General features: G+C 35.6%; 1 protein-coding gene and 1 pseudogene across 1 annotated transcript; one reads left to right on the top strand and one right to left on the bottom strand.

The window, feature by feature from the left end:
• Nucleotides 1-263: 263 nt before the first annotated feature.
• On the top strand, nucleotides 264-3,188 carry LOC125837636 (uncharacterized; annotated as a pseudogene).
• A 12,064-nt stretch (nucleotides 3,189-15,252) lies between these two features.
• On the bottom strand, nucleotides 15,253-18,016 carry LOC125837635 (ubiquitin carboxyl-terminal hydrolase 6-like). The gene is made up of 2 exons (XM_049516727.1): nucleotides 18,001-18,016; nucleotides 15,253-16,230 (listed from the first exon to the last, which is right to left on the bottom strand). The coding sequence occupies exons 1-2, from the start codon at nucleotides 18,014-18,016 to the stop codon at nucleotides 15,446-15,448; spliced, it is 801 nt and encodes a 266-aa protein (XP_049372684.1). The 3' UTR covers nucleotides 15,253-15,445.
• Between the last annotated feature and the right edge of the window lie 1,252 nt (nucleotides 18,017-19,268).

The raw sequence follows: 19,268 nt of genomic DNA, 5'->3' as shown, positions 1-19,268 counted from the left end.
GTTCAAGTTGTGGACATCGGACGCCCACGAGAAAGTCCTAAGAAGAAATATAGATTCCAAAATTTGATTTTGGAAGATGAAGAGGTAAGCTCATTATATATTATCTCATGAATATTGTTATTTTTCTTTTTACCTGTGCGGAGCAGTTTTCCTCGGTTTTCCTGTTCATAAGTGCTTAGAGTTAGACTTTATTTGCATTGTTGAGTAGTATAATCTCACTTTTCTATAACTCTTACTTTCAGAAATGCCACATTAGGACATTTATGTATGCTGGCGAAATTGAACATTATGAGGATAAGCTTACACTCATGGATACCTATCTCATCTCTACCGCAAGAGTTAAAGTCTGTCCAACTTCATACGGGAAGTCAATACATAAATTTTACTGGTTTCTTGACAAAAAAATGGTAATTGAACATGTCAAACCATCTAACGAGCTTGAGAAACCACTTCCACCAGCTGAATATCATATCATTTGACCGCATTCCTCATATCATCGTTGATTCTACTGCTGGAATTAATATGTTGTTTCTAATAGTTATTATCATGCTAAAATATACATGTTTACTGATGCACACATTTTAAACATTTCGTTATGTATTATCTAAGTAAATATAGTGGAAATCGTTCTTCGTTGTTGATGCTTATCGTGACCAATGACACTAACCTACGGTACGCGTGTCTACGATCGTCGATAATATAGTAACCCAACTGAAGGTTGGGGTCGTGTCCCAAGGGAGTGGTTTTGAGAATTGATAGAAAAATAAAATTTAGCTCTAACTAGTCGTAGCTAAAGACATTAACGAGTAAAAATATAGTAAATGAAAGGGGGTGACACAAAAGTGTCAAATATCAAATGGGGGTTTTGTCACAAGTAGTAAAAACAACAAAAATGACAAGAAAATCAAGTTCGAGGAAAAATTCTTGGGGTGTGACCGCAATACAAGTTGAGATAAATCGTTGGATACATGTTTTCGATAGGAAACTTGCAAGATAATAGTGACTAGGCTAAGCTTTAGATGGAAATAAGTTCCCTCTCAGGCAACTTACCCCGTTTCAAATGGGTTCCTCTCGGACACCCATTTGCCATATGAAGGCCAGCCTATGCCTTACACCACTTACTCTCTCGAGCTGAGTGTTAGGATATGAGACTAGGGCTCACCCTCTCGGGCTGAACCTCATGTCGACCCACTCCTTAGGCCATCAGTCTAGCAGTCTTGGTTTCGTGACCTCTCTCTCTCGCAAGCTGAAAACATATGGGTGGTTTTGTATTTGCAACTACAAACTTAATAAATTAAACCACAACGACTAGGTGAAATCACCATTAAAATACATCTAACCTATCAGTAAGCAAGACCCAACAATAATGTCAACACATATTTGCTAAATCACACCCCAAGAGTGGGGGGTTTTAGCCACACATCAAGAAATAACAAAATACACCTAAAATGATACTAAAATGAAATGGGTATAAGGAATTAAACCTTGATTTGAGCAAAGGAAGAAGGATGGAGAAAACCCACTCCCAACTTTGGGAAGATGAAATTCTTCTCTCTTCAAGTCTCCCAAAAACCCTCCCTAAACTTGAGAATATCCCAAAAAAGTACTATCCTATTATGAAAATTATAATTATAATTCGACTCCCCTAAAAATTAATAATGAGTTTAGTATTTATAGACTTCAGAAATTAGTGTTGGTGGATTGCTCGGCGAGGTTAGTCGAGGTCGCCGAATTACTCGGCGACTCGCCCTTCTTCTGTCTCATTGCCGTTTCGTGCTTGCCTTAATCATCTTCACGTTCTGGACCATTGGACGGTATAGTACTGCTTCGCGGAACTATTCAGCGAAGCGCCGACTATTCTTTTCATTACCTTTTTGATCCTCTTCCTTTAGGGCTTCGTGTACTGGAACAAAGGGCGGAATCTATCCATTTGGCGACTCGCCAAGTGTGCTTGGCGGAGCTCAGGCTTCAGCTTCTTCGTTCTTTTCAACCTTTTTGTTCCTTTTTGCGCCTAAGCGTCCATGCTTCCATGCTTCCGCTAAAACTTTAAATACCTAAAACTTAAGAGTTTTCATCAGATATTGAGACAAAATAAGCATTCGAGGACACTATTTCTATCAAAATAAAGCCCTAAATGAGTCTAATTTGTGGACTCATCAGTTGTGGTCTTCAAAAATATGCAGATCGTAGTTATCATAAGTGTCGAGAAATTACCATTTGTGACAATCATTAAGTATAAGATTTCACCTTATATTTTCTCATTTTATGAAAAGATTTTGAATAAGTAAGGACTTTTTATGTTTGTTTGATCGGATCATTAGTTATTGTATGGTACTTAATCTTCTCTCCTCACGCTTTCAGGAAAAATCAGTTTCTCCTCACTCTATGAGTAGATTTTGGAGAAATAGAATGAAATAAAATTGAAGCCAAAATGAAAAAAGATGTAGATCTTACTGTCATCCTCGAAAGGAGTAATATCTACTAATCAAGGTACAAGGTACAAACGCATTGAACTTTTTACCAACATAATTTTAAAAAATAACAAAACGTTATACAAGCTATGTGTTACACATGATTGTCATTGCAGTCTAAGTTCAATTCCACAATACGCGTAGATCCTACTTACCCACAAACATTAGAACTCATAAACTGTTACTGATATTTCATCATTATTCTCTAGCTTTAATTTGCATTTAAAGAATCTACGAAATATATTATTTGGAACAATAGGGCAAAAGAAAACAAAACAAAACAATGCTTTTATGTCGTGCGTCAGAAAAAACCTCAACAAGCTCATCAACTCCTCCTATGGTGGTGACTCCTGCCGGCCAACAAGTTATCCCTATTGCAGAAATTTCATCACCAGTTTCTGTAAGTAATACTTTGTGCTGGTCATTTGAGAGTATGCTTATTAAATCTTTATGTATGCATTAATTTATATTTTTACAATTCTGGTTGTTTAACTTTGGCTAAATCAAAAAACAAATTATATTTATTCATGAGTAATTTATGTAAGTGATTATTGATGTATACACTATATGTGTATATATATATGTTATTTTGATTTTTTTCAACAGATGGGAATCTTCTATGTTGAGGCAGGAATGACAATATCAAATGAGTTGCAAGAGCTTTGTGTGCTTGAAAAGCTTTTGAATGTCCAAAATGTAATCGGAAGACAACATTAGTGCCTCGGTACTATACTTTTGACTTGTAAAATATACTTTGTACAAAATATAGCATATATTATACACAAAGTATATATATATGACAAAGCGTAACTTAAAAAACAAATACATATATAAATTCACATAAATATACAGACGCAATTGTAAGAGATACAAACGAACATATAATGTATATGTATACAAATCTAGAAAAGACGTTTCATATATAAACAATTCAATTGTTCAAATAAATTTATACAAAACTGATTGATACATATCATTACACCTGAACATATAAACAATTTAACAATCAAAATATAATTCACTGTTCGTTCATATATACAAATTGATAAGAAAAAATATACAAATCAAAATGAAATTATAGATCACTATTATAATATACAATCCAAACAATTTCTGAATTTCAAAAACCAAATCTGTAATAAAAAACAATTTCGTCTCAAAAATTTCAAATCAAGTTATATGTAGATTTCAAAATATGAACTGACTTTTTCGCTCATATGTGTTTGAATCTATATACAATTCGAACTGTAATTATAGAATATTATCGTAATATACAATCAGATCAATTTATAGATGTTTAAAACCAGATCTGAGTTTCAAAACACCAGATAAACAACAATTTCATTTAGAAAAAGTCAAATCAAAGCAATTTTCAGCATTAAATACATTTTCCAGTTGTTGTTTACTCGAAAATCAAATTGATCTCTAATGTTTGTATTGCTCAAACTATTACTCAAACTGATTCTATTTGGAGTTCATCTTGCTAAAGATGTCATTGTAGAAAACAAATCCAATTAAAATATAATGTGCACGAGTGTCACAACCTAGGGGTACCCCATAGATTGACACATCGTACAAGACTCTGAAAAGCCTCGTACAAGACTCTTAGCATATCATAACATAAGATAGTAGAAAATGGTGCGAGAATTTAAAACATTTTTTCAATACAATCTAACTCTCATAAAAACAAAGCGGAAGTCTTTAACATTGTCTCAAACCATCTAATATTTGAATAGTATTAGGGACGCAACCCATACAATAGTTCTAACATAAAATAAAGACATAAAAAGGAAATGGTGATCAAGTCCTCGATGCTATGAGGACTAACCAAATCTTTGCTCCTTGCTCTACTATAAACCTAACCACAAGGATGGAAGTCAATACCACCGGATCCTACATTTGATAAAAATGTAGGCAAAAGTATGAGTTAGTACAAACATGTGCTAAATATGATGGCTAGCATAAATCATCAACATAAGCATAATGTAGGCATTAGTCAACATAAGACATCTACCATAATCGAGACATCAACATGAGACATAGATTATAATAATAAGGAGTAACAACATAGTCATAGGCACAATCAATGCATCTGATTCAACATAATATAACAGAAATACTTCATAAGTAACCGCAAGGCAAACTTGTGCAATGCATGGATAAGACCCCATAATCCCACCCATGCTAAGCAAACCATTTAGGCCTTCATTCATATTCATCATCTTTTGATCTCATCCTTAGATTATTTCTCATAGACAAGGGAACATTCACCTTTAGTCATACATGTATTGGAAGGGCCTTTCAAGCTACAATCCAAACTAGGAATACATCATAGAAGTAAACTTATTATAAAAACATACTTACAATACTTCCTTGAAGTAAGCTTGTTACATCATACACATGTTACTTGGATTGGGGACTTGTCCCTCATATTCATGCTAGTCATGGATGAGTACATCTCTACTAGTCCATAACACACCATCACTCATCAATAGTTATGATTTACCAATTCAAGGCTATCAAGGAAAATCACGTTACTTATGCTAGACCAAGCTATCATGGAAATCACACTCTCATGCAAGTTCAAGCTACTCAAGGAAGGGTACTATTGCTCAATCCAAGCTATCATGAAATGGTGTGGCCTCACCAAGTCAAGCTATCATGCAAGCATTCTATTATTGTAGCTCAAGCCACATTGGAAGGGTACGATTTCTCAATCCAAGTCTATCCATGAGTTCTATTATCTCAAGCTAACATGCATGGTCTTATCTTAACAAGTCAAGCTATTCATGAAGGGATATCACATCACCACTTCAAGCTAACATATTTCGTACATGCTTTATTTCATTAGATTAGGCGTGAGAAAACCTTTCACCGTCCATGTATACATGTAGTCTTAGATTCATTTAGGTGAGAACACCTTTCAACCTAGAATCTTCATTATGTGAGAAAACATTTCACATCATGTTCATTATGTGTTCATGAGAATGTCCTTTCAATCATCACAACCATATTATTATAGTCAATAACACTTTACTCTCAAAGTGTACTTAAGAAATTTACAAAGATTTCATAAGAGTATGCATAATCTCTTACATTCATAATATAGGTCATGTGTGTAAAGTCCTTCCACAACAATACCATATACAAGTCAACAACATAGGTTTTACTCTCAAGCCTTAGTCACAATTCAACATATAAGCTTTATTCTAAAAGCCCTAACAATGATCATTCATCATTCATGCCTTAGTCTCAAGGAAATCCTAATCGCAAGCCTTACCATTCATAGTTCATCATACATACTTGATCTTAGTCAATTCATGTTTATAAGATTTAATTTTAGGCAAACTCATATCTATTTAATTCAATTTCAAGTCATCTATGTTGTAATTCATCAATCCTAGAAGATCACATCTAAGCCCTCAATTTCCCCTTTCATGGCATAAAACTCAACTACATCAATTTCACCGTAGAATAATAGGTTAAACATGAATATATGTATAATCATACTAAAACATGCAATTCCAGCATAAACAACGATAAACAATCATAATCCACTCTATTGGATCATAACTCATAACATTAGAAGAAACCCTAGTTTGACTTGCGAAATTCTTCTTCTAAATTGGGGAAAACATGGGGGCTTCATGGATGAAAGGAATCCATGAGTGAATAATACATCATACCTTGATTGCAAAGCCTACCAATCTTGATACAATGGAGTCTTGACGTGACCTAGCTTGACCCTCTTCTTCTTCTTCTTCTTCTTTCTAGAGAGAGGATATTTGAGAGGGAATTGGGTTTCTTTTGTCGGTCTTGAAATAATGATTTAGGATGACTTAATTAAGGGGTCTAACGCCTTATTGGGTAGTCTAGATTAGACTAAAACAACGTCACTTAATTCTTAATTAATTCCAGAAAGTTCCATTAAGTCCTTACTAACCGACCTCACTGCCCCATCCACGAAACCTTGATCACGGAGAGTAGGTTGACCTACGGCCCATCCTGGTTAGTCATGGTTTGGGATCTGCAACCCTGGATGTTGGCTCTTGACCTACAGATCCCACCTACAGGGCGTGGACCCATCCACGAGGCGTAGGTCATGTCGTAGGTCACTGCCTTGGGCAGTTTTCTCTTGGTGTCCACCCACGCTGCCCACGTACGAGGCGTGATTCTAACTACGTGGCGTTGGTGACCTCGTGGGTGACACTTGGAACTCCAAAACATGCTAAACTTCCCTCCTAGGCTACGGGGTGTTACAATATCTTTCCCTTGGGATCATTCATCCTTGAATGACATTCTAGGCACTTCTTAGGTCACAACTCTAGATTAGCAACCCATCATGCATGCAACACATCTAAAGGCACATAACCAAAGAGGAATAATCAACTCTAAGCTACACATGCTCAATGCATCACAGGGAAGGTATGAACTACATCTAACAACCCAAAATGCATGATATTCTAACATTACTCATGTTCAAGGAGGAACTACCTTCTCCAAGCTAAAAGCATGCTCAACACAATATCATGGAGACGATATGCAATCTATACTCATAACATACATCCAAGGAGGAATCTCTCATCTCCAAGCTAAGGCATGTTTCACAACTCATCTCATAAAGTCTATAGGCAACTCATACTCAATGCACTACAACATGAGGAAATCAATCATGCATCTCATTTTCTTTCTAAACCACAAGTTTTTCATGAACATGCACAATATAAGGGAAATCATGGCAACATCTAAAACACACATGACTTCACACAAGGAACAAACCATGAGGAACTCATCTTCTCAAACTAAAGGAGGAGTAAAAGGAAAATATGAGGTTAACAGGACTTCATAATGGCGCCGGCCTCCCCAAGTAGCACCCTCAACATAAAAACCCTCACTAAGAAAATCACTCATTAACACTTTCATGGAACAACTTCCTTGTTCTTCTATTTCTTAACTTGCCGGTCTACGATCTCATATGGGTTTACAAAATGGGGACTAAACTCTCCCAAACTCATAATTACACCTCTCAAGGTGAGAATTTCTAGCAACCCAAAACATGAACAATAAGAATACTCGACAACCTTGCTATCTAGGCACACCATCTCCCCCTTGGGAGTAAACATGTACAGACTTTCTAAGCACCATTTCTTTTAATACTAAGGTCCGAACAAGTTGTCACTAAGATTTCTCATCCTTCACACAAGAGGATTATAAACCAAAGTGAATTACACTACTACTCTTTAGAGGAGTCTACTCACCCAACACATCTAGTAATTACTTAAACACCCTATTCATCAAATCTATTAACATACCCTAAAACTCATCATGACTAAGTCGGGTTCTACCTTCAATACACATAGCAATAATGTATCACATTCATATTAAAGACAACATCAAAACCTATCATATCAAGTCTATCAAGTCATAAAATATAGGCAATACCGGAATTTAAATAAAGCATGAAGCACATACCAGAATCAACATTCAGAGGACACTCGTGTTCACCTCTAGCTTGGAGGGCATATAACCTATTCTTCTTTGGAGCATTCCCATCCGAACCACTAGAGACAACTTGCTTACCCTTAGCCTTTATCTTTGGACAATTTCTCATCTTGTGGAAACTCTCAACACAACTAAAGCAACCCTCACTATTGGCCAAACACCTACCCTCATGTCTTTTGCCACATCTAGCACAGGTAGGCCATAGGGACTCACTACTAATTCATTGAGGTCTAGGGTTAGACACCTTATCCTCATTATACTTAGAAGTATTGGAGTAATCTTGTTCGGAAAACCTTTGTGGATTCTTAGAACGGCCATGCCCATCGGACCTTGCATGAGAGGAATCATCATCATCATCATTCTAGACCTCTTTTTATCCTTAGCTCTCCCATTTAGTTTCACCTCCTCAATTTGTTGGGCATAAGTTATAAGACGAGCAATATCCATGTCACCAATGAGCATGGTGGTACGACACTCTTTCTCTACTAGATCGGACAGTCCCGACATAAACTTACTCATCCTCGACCTAGAGTCGGCCACTAGGGATGGAGCATGCTTAGAAAATTGGGTGAACGTCAATGCATATTCCTTAACACTTATCTTACCTTGCCTAAGGTTAATGAACTCAAGCACCAAAGCCTCTCTCATCTCTAGAGGGAAAAACCTATCTAAAAAAGCATTTTTTAATCTCTCCCACTCTATGGGACCCATTCCTTTTGGCCTAGCCTCTTTTCATTGATTAAACAAAACATGTGCAACCCTTTGAGTTGGTAAGCGACCAATTTCGCTTTCTCAGCTGAAGTAACTCCCATAATGTCTACCACCTTATAAATCTCATCTATAAACTCTTGAGGGTCTTCCTCTAGTTTGGAGCCATGAAATTTCAGAGGGTTCATTCTCATAAAATCCCTCACTCTTGACACCGTCGTACCCTCATTTGGGTTCATGGGGGCTACCACCTCTCTGTTGTCTTGTGTCGTCATGGCTTGAGCCATCACTTGGAAAGCCGTCCTAAGCTCCGCATTAGTTATATTCTCATTCAATGGGTTAATTGGAACTTGAGGAGAAGCGTGGGAGGAACCTCTTGATTAGCATTGTCTCCCTCCATTATTCTAACAACCTTTCTGGTAGTCATATCTTGAAAACCAACGAGCATGGGTTATGAGAAAGACCTAAAGAGTTAAACTCTATGACACGACTTAGAGAAGTGAAGAAGTGAAGTTTCCTAAACATCCAATAGCCTCTCATTCATAAATGTGGCACACTTCACATTTATGAACAAGACTCTACTACACGTGGTTTGAGACATCCGAGATCCATTCTAAACCTTATGCTCTGATACCAAGTTTGTCACGACACATGGGTACCCCTAGATGTGACACGGTGTACAAGACTACGAAAAACCTTATACAAGACTCTTAGCATATCATAACATAAGATAATAGAAAATAGTGCGGGAATTTAAAATATTTTTCCAATGCAATATAAGTCTCATAAAAACAAAGCGGAAGTCTTAAACATTGTCTCAAACCATGTAATACTTGAATAGTCTTAGGGACACAGACCATACAATTGTTCTAACATAAAATAAAGACATAAAAAGAAAAGGGTGATCAAGTCCTCGATGCTATGAGGACTAACCAAATCTTTGCTTCTTGCTCTACTATGAACCTAGCCACGAGGAGCAAGTCAATATCGTCGGATTCTGCATTTGATAAGAATGCAGGCAAAAGTATGTGTTAGTACAAACATGTACTAAATATGATGGCTAGCATAAATCATCAACGTAAGCATAATGTAGGCATTAGTCAACATAAGACATATACCATAATCGAGACATCAACATGAGACATAGATTATAATAATAAGGAGTAACAACATAGTCATAGGCACAATCAATGCATCTGATTCAACATAATATAAGAGAAATACTTCATAAGTAACCGCAAGGCAAACTTGTGCAATGCATGGATAAGACCCCATAATCCCACCCATGCTAAGCAAACCATTTAGGCCTTCATTCATATTCATCATCTTTTGATCTCATCCTTAGATTATTTCTCATAGATAAGGGAACATTCACATTTAGTCATACATGTATTAGAAGGGCCTTTCAAGCTACAATTCAAACTACGAATACACCATACAAGTAAACTTTTTATAAAAACATACTTACAATACTTCCTTGAAGTAAGTTTGCTACATCATACATATGTTACTTGGATTGGGGACTTGTCCCTCATATTCATGTTAGTCATGGAAGAGTACCTCTCTATTACTCCGCAACACATCATCACTCATGAATGGTTATGATTTACCAATTTAAGGCTATTAAGGAAAAAACACCTTATTTATGCTAGACCAAGCTATCATGGAAAACACACTCTCATGCAAGTTCAAGCTACTCAAGGAAGGGTACTATTTCTCAATCCAAGCTATCATGAAGTGGTGTGTCCTCACCAAGTCAAGCTATCATGCAAACATTCTATTATTCAAGTTCAAGCTATATTGGAAGGGTACGATTTCTCAATCCAAGTCTATCCATGAGCTATACTATCTCTAGCTAACATGTATGGTCTTATCTTACCAAGTCAAGCTATTCATGAAGGGAAATCACATCACCACTTCAAGTTAACATAGTTCTTACATGCTTTAGTTCATTAGATCATGCGTGAGAAAACCTTTCACCATCCATGTCTACATGTAGTCTTAGATTCATTTAGGTGAGAAAGCCTTTCAACCTAGAATCTTCATTATGTGAGGAAACCTTTCACATCATGTTCATTAGGTGTCCATGATAATGTCCTTTCAATCACCACAACCATATTATTGTAGTTATTAACAGTTTACTCTCAAAGTGTAATTAAGGCATTTACAAAGATTTCATAAGAACATGCATAATATCTTACATTCATAATACATGTCATGTGGGTAAACTCTTTCCACAACAATACCATATAAAAGTCAATAACATAGGTTTTACTCTCAAGCCTCAGTCACAATTCAACATATAAGCTTTATTCTAAAATCCCTAACAATGATCAGTCATCATTCATGCCTCAAAGAAATCCTAATCTCAAGCCTTACCATTTATAGTTCATCATACATACTTGATCTTAGTCAATTCATGTTTATAAGCTTTACTCTTAAGCAAATTCATATCTATTTACTTCAATTTCAAGTGATCTATGTTGTAATTCATCAATCCTAGAAGATCACATCTAAGCCCTCAATTTCCCCTTTCATGGCATAAAACTCAACTACATCAATTTCACCCTAGAATCATAGGTTAAGCATGAATACATGTATAATCATACTAAACATGACATTCCATCATAAAAAACCATAAACAATCATAATCTACTCTATTGGATCATAACCCATAACATTAGAAGAAATCCTAGTTAGACTTGGGGAATTCTTCTTCTAAATTGGGGAAAACATGGGGGATTCATGGATGAAAGGAATACATGAATGAATAAGATATCATACCTTGATTACAAAGACTACCAAGCTTGATACAATCGAGTCTTGACTTGACCTATCTTGACCCTCTTCTTCTTCTTTTTATTCTTTCTAGAGAGACGATATTTGAGAGGGAATTGGGTTTCTTTTGGGGGTCTTGAAATAATGATTTATGATGACTTAATTAAGGGGTCTAAAACTCTATATAGGTAGTCTAGATTAGACTAAAATGATGTCACTTAATTCTTAGTTTAATTCTGGAAAGTTCCATTAAGTCCTTACTAACCGACCTCACTGCCCTATCCACGAAACCCCGACCACAGGGTGTACGTTGACCGATGGCCCATCCTGGTTGGGCGTGGTTTGGGGTCTGCAACCCTAGATGTTGGCTTTTGACCTACGGAGTCCACCTACGGGGTTTGGACCCATCCACGAGGCATGAGTCCTGCTGCAGGTCACTTCCTTGGGCAGTTTCCTCTTGGTGTCCACCCACGCTGCCCACCTACGGGGCGTGGGTCTAACCACGTGGTGTGGGTGACCTCGTGAGTAACACTTGGAACTCCAAAACATGCTAAACTTCCCTCCTTGGCTATGAGGTGCTACAGTCAATTATGAGAATATTTTCCTTTTTGGTAATAGAGTAGCGCCTTTTTAGTTAATTTGTTTATTTTTAAATTGTATACAAATTTAATGTAATTCGTGATTTATATAGATCAAAGGCTCCATAGAAAATGAAAAAATGGCTATGGAGCGCTGTAACACCTCGGATTTGAGAAAGAACAATTTTTTTGTTTTCAGGAATACCTGGTGCCATCCAACGGAGACCAACCACGGCCCGTGGACTGAACCATGAACCATAGGTCTGGTCCGTGGATTGGTCACCCAAAAATGTTCAAAAATCCCAGAACCACGACCTGGACCAACGGACCGTCGTAGGGTCCACGGTCCATGGATGAGGTTCCATAGGTCATGACCTCAAAATTTCAGTCTCTAATGAAGACGACAGACGTACAGGATGGACCGTCAGTCAAACCACGGTCCGTCGGTCAAGGCTCGTAGATAGTGGGTCGACAGTTATTTTTAGGGGCAGTTGGGTCTTTTCCTAATTATTTTATCCTATTACTATATCATTTTCCCCATGCCTAAGACCCCAATATAAGTGATTTTAACCCAAGTTAATTCATTCACTTCATTCTTTTCAAATTCACCAAAAAAAGTTGAGTCTTTCTCTCCCAAAGATATTTATCTCTCTAGAAGGTTGAAGAAGAAGGTTCAAGCTAGGGTTCAAGATCAAGCCTTCATTCTTCAATTGTTTTTGGGCTTTGATAGTAATGTATGATAGTTTTCATCCATGGATTCCTTCCATTCATAATTCCCAAATTATCCTATTTTCAAAGTTAGAAATCCTCAATTGAGTTAGGGTTTTCTTCAATTGTCATGGGTTCTCTTGATTATTGATTTAAATGATTGAATTATGATCTCTTATGCATGAATTGATGAAATACTATGATTTTGTGATGATTCCCACATGAACCCATGTAAATCCCATGTTTTCCAATTATGATGATGTGATGTGGGTTTTGAATTATGAAAGAGGAGATTATGAATTAAGCATGACCTTATGAGGTTTATGTAAATATTTTAAGGATGCTTAGAGAGTGAAGTGTCAATGATGATGATGTTGTAGTGTTGTTGAAAGGATTTCTCATAAACATATTAAAGTATGATTGTGAAAGGACATTCTCATATAAAGGATTCTTAGGGTTGAAAGGTTTTCTCAACTAAACTATGAATCAAAGATCTGAGGAGTTATTCTAATAAGACCTATTTTGGATTGGTTACTTAATTGTACCTTTCCATGGATGACACATTACCTAGCTTGGATTGGTTATTGAATGATACCTTTCCATGGATGACATATGAATTAGCTTGGATTGGCAAGATGACGTTCCCTTCCATGGATAATAAGAACAAGTTAAGAAAATGACTACTCTGTGGGAATTAGGCTTAGCACCGAGAGGATACTGAGATGGAGGCTCTCATGTTAGTAGAGGTCGAGTTTCTAGTAGCAATCTCCTTATCCCTTACATATGTGCCCCCATAGGATGATTGTCTAGATAGACATTAACTAGTGGACCCACAATAGCTAGAAGTTCATGGTCCTTCCTTGGCAAAAAGGACACCCCTTTTCGGTGTGGGGTAGACACCGAATTCCATGTTGATAGCTCACATGGTCTTATATGTCGGTTAAGGCTATCTCCCACAAATAAGCAAAGTTATTATGAACCAAGGTTACTTCAAGGAAGTATCGTAAGTATGCTTTAAGATGATGTTCAATTGCATTGATCATGGTTTTATGACTTATGGTTTCTAACTCTCAAGATACATGTTTTAGCTTGATCATTGCATACTTATGAAAATGTCCCTCTTTAGCATGATTTAAATATTTTATGCATAGCTATCATACTTGGTACATTTTTTTGTACTAACACATACTCTTGTCTACATTTCCCCTATGTAGGGTCCGACTGTCAGGGTTCTCAGTTTCGTGGATAGAGGTTGATTTGCGAGATTCTCGAGCTTTGGTGAGTCCTCATGCTTTGAGGACAGATTCTCATTGTTTTCGTTTCTTTCTTACTTTCAGTTTTGGACATAATGTATGGGCTAGACCCAATTTCATTCTATTGTACTAGATGGCTAATGATATAAGTGTTTAAAACTTCCGCTTTACTTTTATAAAAATGATTTGGACTTGAAATGTTGTCTTTATCTCTTTTGTTTTATTTTTTAATGTTATGAATGCTAAGTGGCCTGTATGGGGCCTCTTGGGATCCTGCACACCATGTTACATCTAGGGTGTACCTCTGGGTCGTGACAAGGCAATTAGCAAAAATGTGGCTATAAAACACTAATATGATTATTATGTTTGTTATTCCTAAAAAAATTTCTTTGAAAAAACCCGAACCAACATCGATGTTCACCCCTACTCCATAGACTTACAAGAGAATAATTGTTGTAATTGGTAGAGCAATACAAACAATATAAGAAAATCCCGTGAGAATAAATCTCTCAAGTCTGTTCATACTATCTTTTTTAAATCTTCCTTGTCCTTCACAGAAAGTTATGCCTAAAGAATCCACACAATTAGATTTTCCTCAATCCAAATAGTTTATCTCCAAATTAATGTGCTATTTTATCTTCTCTTTTGGGGGCAACTGATAGATTCTTCTCTTTACTATCTGTTGGATTGTTCTTTTCAACGTGGAAAAAATCTACTTTTATTGACCAAGTCCAGAATTAAGCTTTCAGGCCAATGCAAACATATCTTATACATATATGTGACCAACTACGATGTCTTTTTTTAGCCTTTCTAGCAGGCTCCCGGGATAATATTCCGCAAATTGAATGTAACATACTAGAGTTAGTATCTCAAAAGATCACTCAACTTTGAGAATGAATCTAGTAAAGTCATTGAACTTTATTTTGTATCACTAAAATCACTCAACTTAGACTTTTATATCAATAAAATCACTCAACTTAGATTTTTATATCAATAATATTACTCAACTAAATTTATTATTAAAAATTAACATAGCAAAATAATTTGTTATTATGCTATGTAATATGAACTCTACAAATAAAAAAGATCAAAGAAAACTCATCAAAAAAAATTCAAGGATAAACTTAATTAGTGAAAATTATATTATGGTGTTACTATATATTCAAATTTCTACCCAAAAAAAAAGGACCCGTAAAAATTGTCCTTACAAATAATTGGCTTAATAACTGCAATGTTTTTTACTTTTTTTAGTCGGATGGAATAGTCTATATTGCCTGAATCCACCATTCAATAAGTCTGAAAAGCTCTCCCGCTGAATTTCCAAGGCAGTTCAAGTGCAACTCAATGCTAAATGTACGTAAAAGTACCAGAATAATCATGTATAATGTGACCAACTCGAGTACATCAGTGTCCAATATGTGAAACCAACCCAATCAAATACTTCAAATCATATGGGAACAACACGGGCCTTGTACATGCAAATATAAGCCATATGCCAATCACCACCCCCTGAGAGTTTAGTGATGTCCTCTTCTCGCTGCGGGATTGGATTGTCATCATCGAATTGAACCCACTTTCCGTTCTCTTGCTTGACCCAGGCAACATAATGCCCTGAGTCGGCACTTCTTCCCTTGTGAGTCAGCACCGCCACCAAATCATATATTCCAGTCAACTGGTGTTCCTTCTCAGGCAGAACACCTTCTTGGGATGTAGATTTAGATGCTTCTCCACTTCCACTAGATGATTCCTCAGCCTCGGTCATTTTAGTGTCGCTGTCAGTTGAGACTGGAGTTTTTGCACTGGTTTTTAAACCAGCCTTCTTACCTTCTGCATCCCTCAAAACCTGGCGAGGACCTTCCAGTTTCTTGCGAAGGTTATCTGAACAAAGATCATATACATCCAACGACAATGGGTAATCCACTTTCCGTAAAATCTTTGCCTTCTGATTTGATTCCCTTTTCCGGAATAAACGGACAAACTGAATGGTCAAGTATCTTGGCAAACCATTGATTCGGGAGTCTTTCACATAAACTGCACTGCGTCCAAGTGAAGGAGATGCCTTCTCCAGTTCCGATTTCAGATCACACTTCAAACCCTCGTGCAAATGATTAACTTCCTGCGAAATGTGGCATTTAAGGGAATAGACGGTTTCTGTTTCTGTGCTTTCTTCACCACTTTCAGCACAATGAATCCTGTTATCAAAGTCAAACCGAAGAGAGTCTTCCACAATTGCTGCAGTATAAAAAAGTATGGAAAAATTACAGAAATTCACATTTTAGTTTACTTATTACCACTATTCCCTATAAGTTTTACAAATCTCCAAAATCCTTCATTTTCGCGCATCACATTAGTGTATCTCGCGCATCAGATTAATGTATCTGGCGCATCAAATTAGTGTATCATGTATAAAATGTAATGTATCTTACTTAACGATTAATGTATCTTGCGCATCAGATTAATGTATCAGCGCTTATATTATTGTTCCGTTTGAGGGATTTCGGTAATTATAAACTTTTAAGGAATAAATTGCAATTTTTACCTTAAAAATATGTGATTTCTGTAATTTTCCCTAAAAAAATTGACATCTTATGAAAAGATTGTTACAGTCATTAAGTCAAGGATAATATCATAAAGAATAACATCATTTAAATTGTAAATACATAATAAAATTATAAAATTATTTCACGGATTAAGTTTATTCATAAACTTTTTTTGAATGAGTTTTCTTTAATTTTATTTATTTGTGGAATTTATATTTACATGGCATAAATAATGATTTATTTTGCTATGTCAATTTTTTTAAATAATAACTTTAATTGGGTGATCTTATTGATATAAAGATCTAAGTTGAGTGATTTTATTGATACAAAATAAATTTAATGACTTTATGAGACAAATTTTCAAAGTTGAGTGACCTTTTAAGTTATTTACTCAACATACTATGGTCTATGAGGCATATTATAGAGAAAATGGCCAAAAGCCTCTTAATCTATGGTTGGATTCTCAACTACACATTCATACTTTACGGGGGTCCTATTACCTCCCTAAACATTTTAAAAGTGAAATATATAACCTCTTAAAACATCATAACCAGATATGTGCCTTGTAGTGAAACACACACACTTGACACGTGTATTTAACTAGTTAATTATTATTATTTTTTTAGTTTTTTTTCCCCTTCATCTTCTTTCTTTCCTCTTTAACCATTTATTCAACCCTAATTTTTTACAAAAATTGATTTTGGGGAAAACATTGGTGAATGCATTAGGGTCTTCCCCCCACCCCTCTACCTCTGCCTTTATAATCTCCCCCACCTTTACCATTACCTTCTTCACCTATTCAAAATCTCTTTATCATCTGTTGGTATAATATACCACAAATACAAAATATTACAGTTGAAAATAAAATGATAAAAATGAATAAACAAATTTTTAGGCTGGGACACGGATATCTCGTTCTCTTTAAGGAGATTCAAGCCCAATGCGGCATAATCTACACCGATCCAATAGTAATACTCTTGACTTGTCCCCTCCATGATACAACAACCCAACAACGTCGTACAACTCAAACAACTCCGGATTAGTTGAAGAGTCCAAAGCTCCACAAAAGAACATCTTCCTTCAACATATAAATACTCTCTTGTATATAGTGAATATAGTTGAAGACTTAGAATATTTTTCTATGTCTCAACTCTCTTTCACTACTACACATTAAAATATTATTTCACACTTCTCATCTTTTTGAGATTATTTCACTTCTTACTTGGGATACTTCGCAAAGGGAGAAACACCACTATTTATAGGTGAAGAAGTCTTCCATATAATCAATGGGTGGAATGAGGGGTAGTAATGTGGGAAGATGTTACATGAGTTACAAGAAACTAATGGTCATATGAGTTACAAGAAACTAATGACCATGAGAGTTACAACAACTAATGGTCATATGAGTTACAAGACACTAATGACCATGAGAGTTACAAGAAGTAATGGTCATATAAGTTACAACAACCAATAGTCATCTTCTATCATAATTTATACCCACTAACATATGCACTTAGTATTTTATTTTAATAATAAAATGCATATACACCAACACCATCTTTTCCTAAGAATAAAGCTTCGAAAAATAAATATTCAAGCCACCATCAAAACCATCACAAATCAATTTGATTTCACCACCAAAGAAAAAAAAGAACTTAATTGGGAGAAGATGCTCGGGTTAATGATTGTGATAGTGTGCTTGGGAGTATTTTACAAATACTGTAGCCAAATCAACATAATCTTTCATTTTCTTGGTTCAATTCACCTACATTCTGACACCCAGAGCATCAAAGGACTTTCTTTTTCTTTAATTAGACTTGGAATGATTTAGCCACATTCATAGCTCAGTGCAACGTCTTGCAAATCTGTGTTGTGCTTTTTTATTTTATTTTATTTTATAATCAAGAGATTTGAAAATGATAATAACTTTTTGGGGGTTCAATTACATTTATGTGAACCCAAATTGATTTTTCTCAAATCTGATTTGAAGTCTTTTGGGGTGATTGAAGATGGTTGACATTTTATTTTTAGTGGATTTAATTGATTTTGCAAGTATTTTACATTAGAGCTTGAAACTAACAATGGTGAATTCGATTGCGACGATGGTTGCTTAAGGTTGATGAATGGTGGAGGTCCATATTGTTTTGGGGAAGAAAGAAAATAAATAAGAAAAAATAAATAAAAATACATATGTTTATGAAAATAATTAAAAATAAACTTTTTGTAATAATTATTTTTGTTGATCACTCTCCTAGAGAGAGTGAAATACACTCACTTTGCCAGATAAGCAATTAGGGAGTATTTTTAAACCGTTCAATGGGGTAATAGGACCCCGTAAAGTATGAGTGTGTAGTTGAGAATCCGACAATAGATTAGAGGGGCTTTTGACTATTTTCTCGCATATTATATTAATATTAAGTTTAATCATGTCTCCTTTATTTGTGTTCTCAATACTAAAATATACATTGTTCCTCGCCTCGATCTAGTGCTCACTCTGTTTCAATTTGTTTGTCTTACTTTCCTTTTTAGTCTGTTTCAAAAAGTGTTTCGATCATTTTTTAGCAACTCTTAAATTTTAACTTTCCACATGGCATGTTGAAGACCACAAAATTTGGTATATTATGCATATCTTTAGTTTAAGAGCACAAGATTTAAAAGTAATTACTTTTTTAAACTCTGTATTCAAGTCAAGACCAGACAAACAAATCGAAATAGAGGAAGTATAATACC

This window comes from Solanum verrucosum, unplaced genomic scaffold (genome assembly GCF_900185275.1).
Source record: "Solanum verrucosum unplaced genomic scaffold, falcon-dt-bn FXZP01000156.1, whole genome shotgun sequence".
NCBI classification, from domain to species: domain Eukaryota; kingdom Viridiplantae; phylum Streptophyta; class Magnoliopsida; order Solanales; family Solanaceae; genus Solanum; species Solanum verrucosum.
This window is presented reverse-complemented; position numbering and strand designations above follow the sequence as displayed.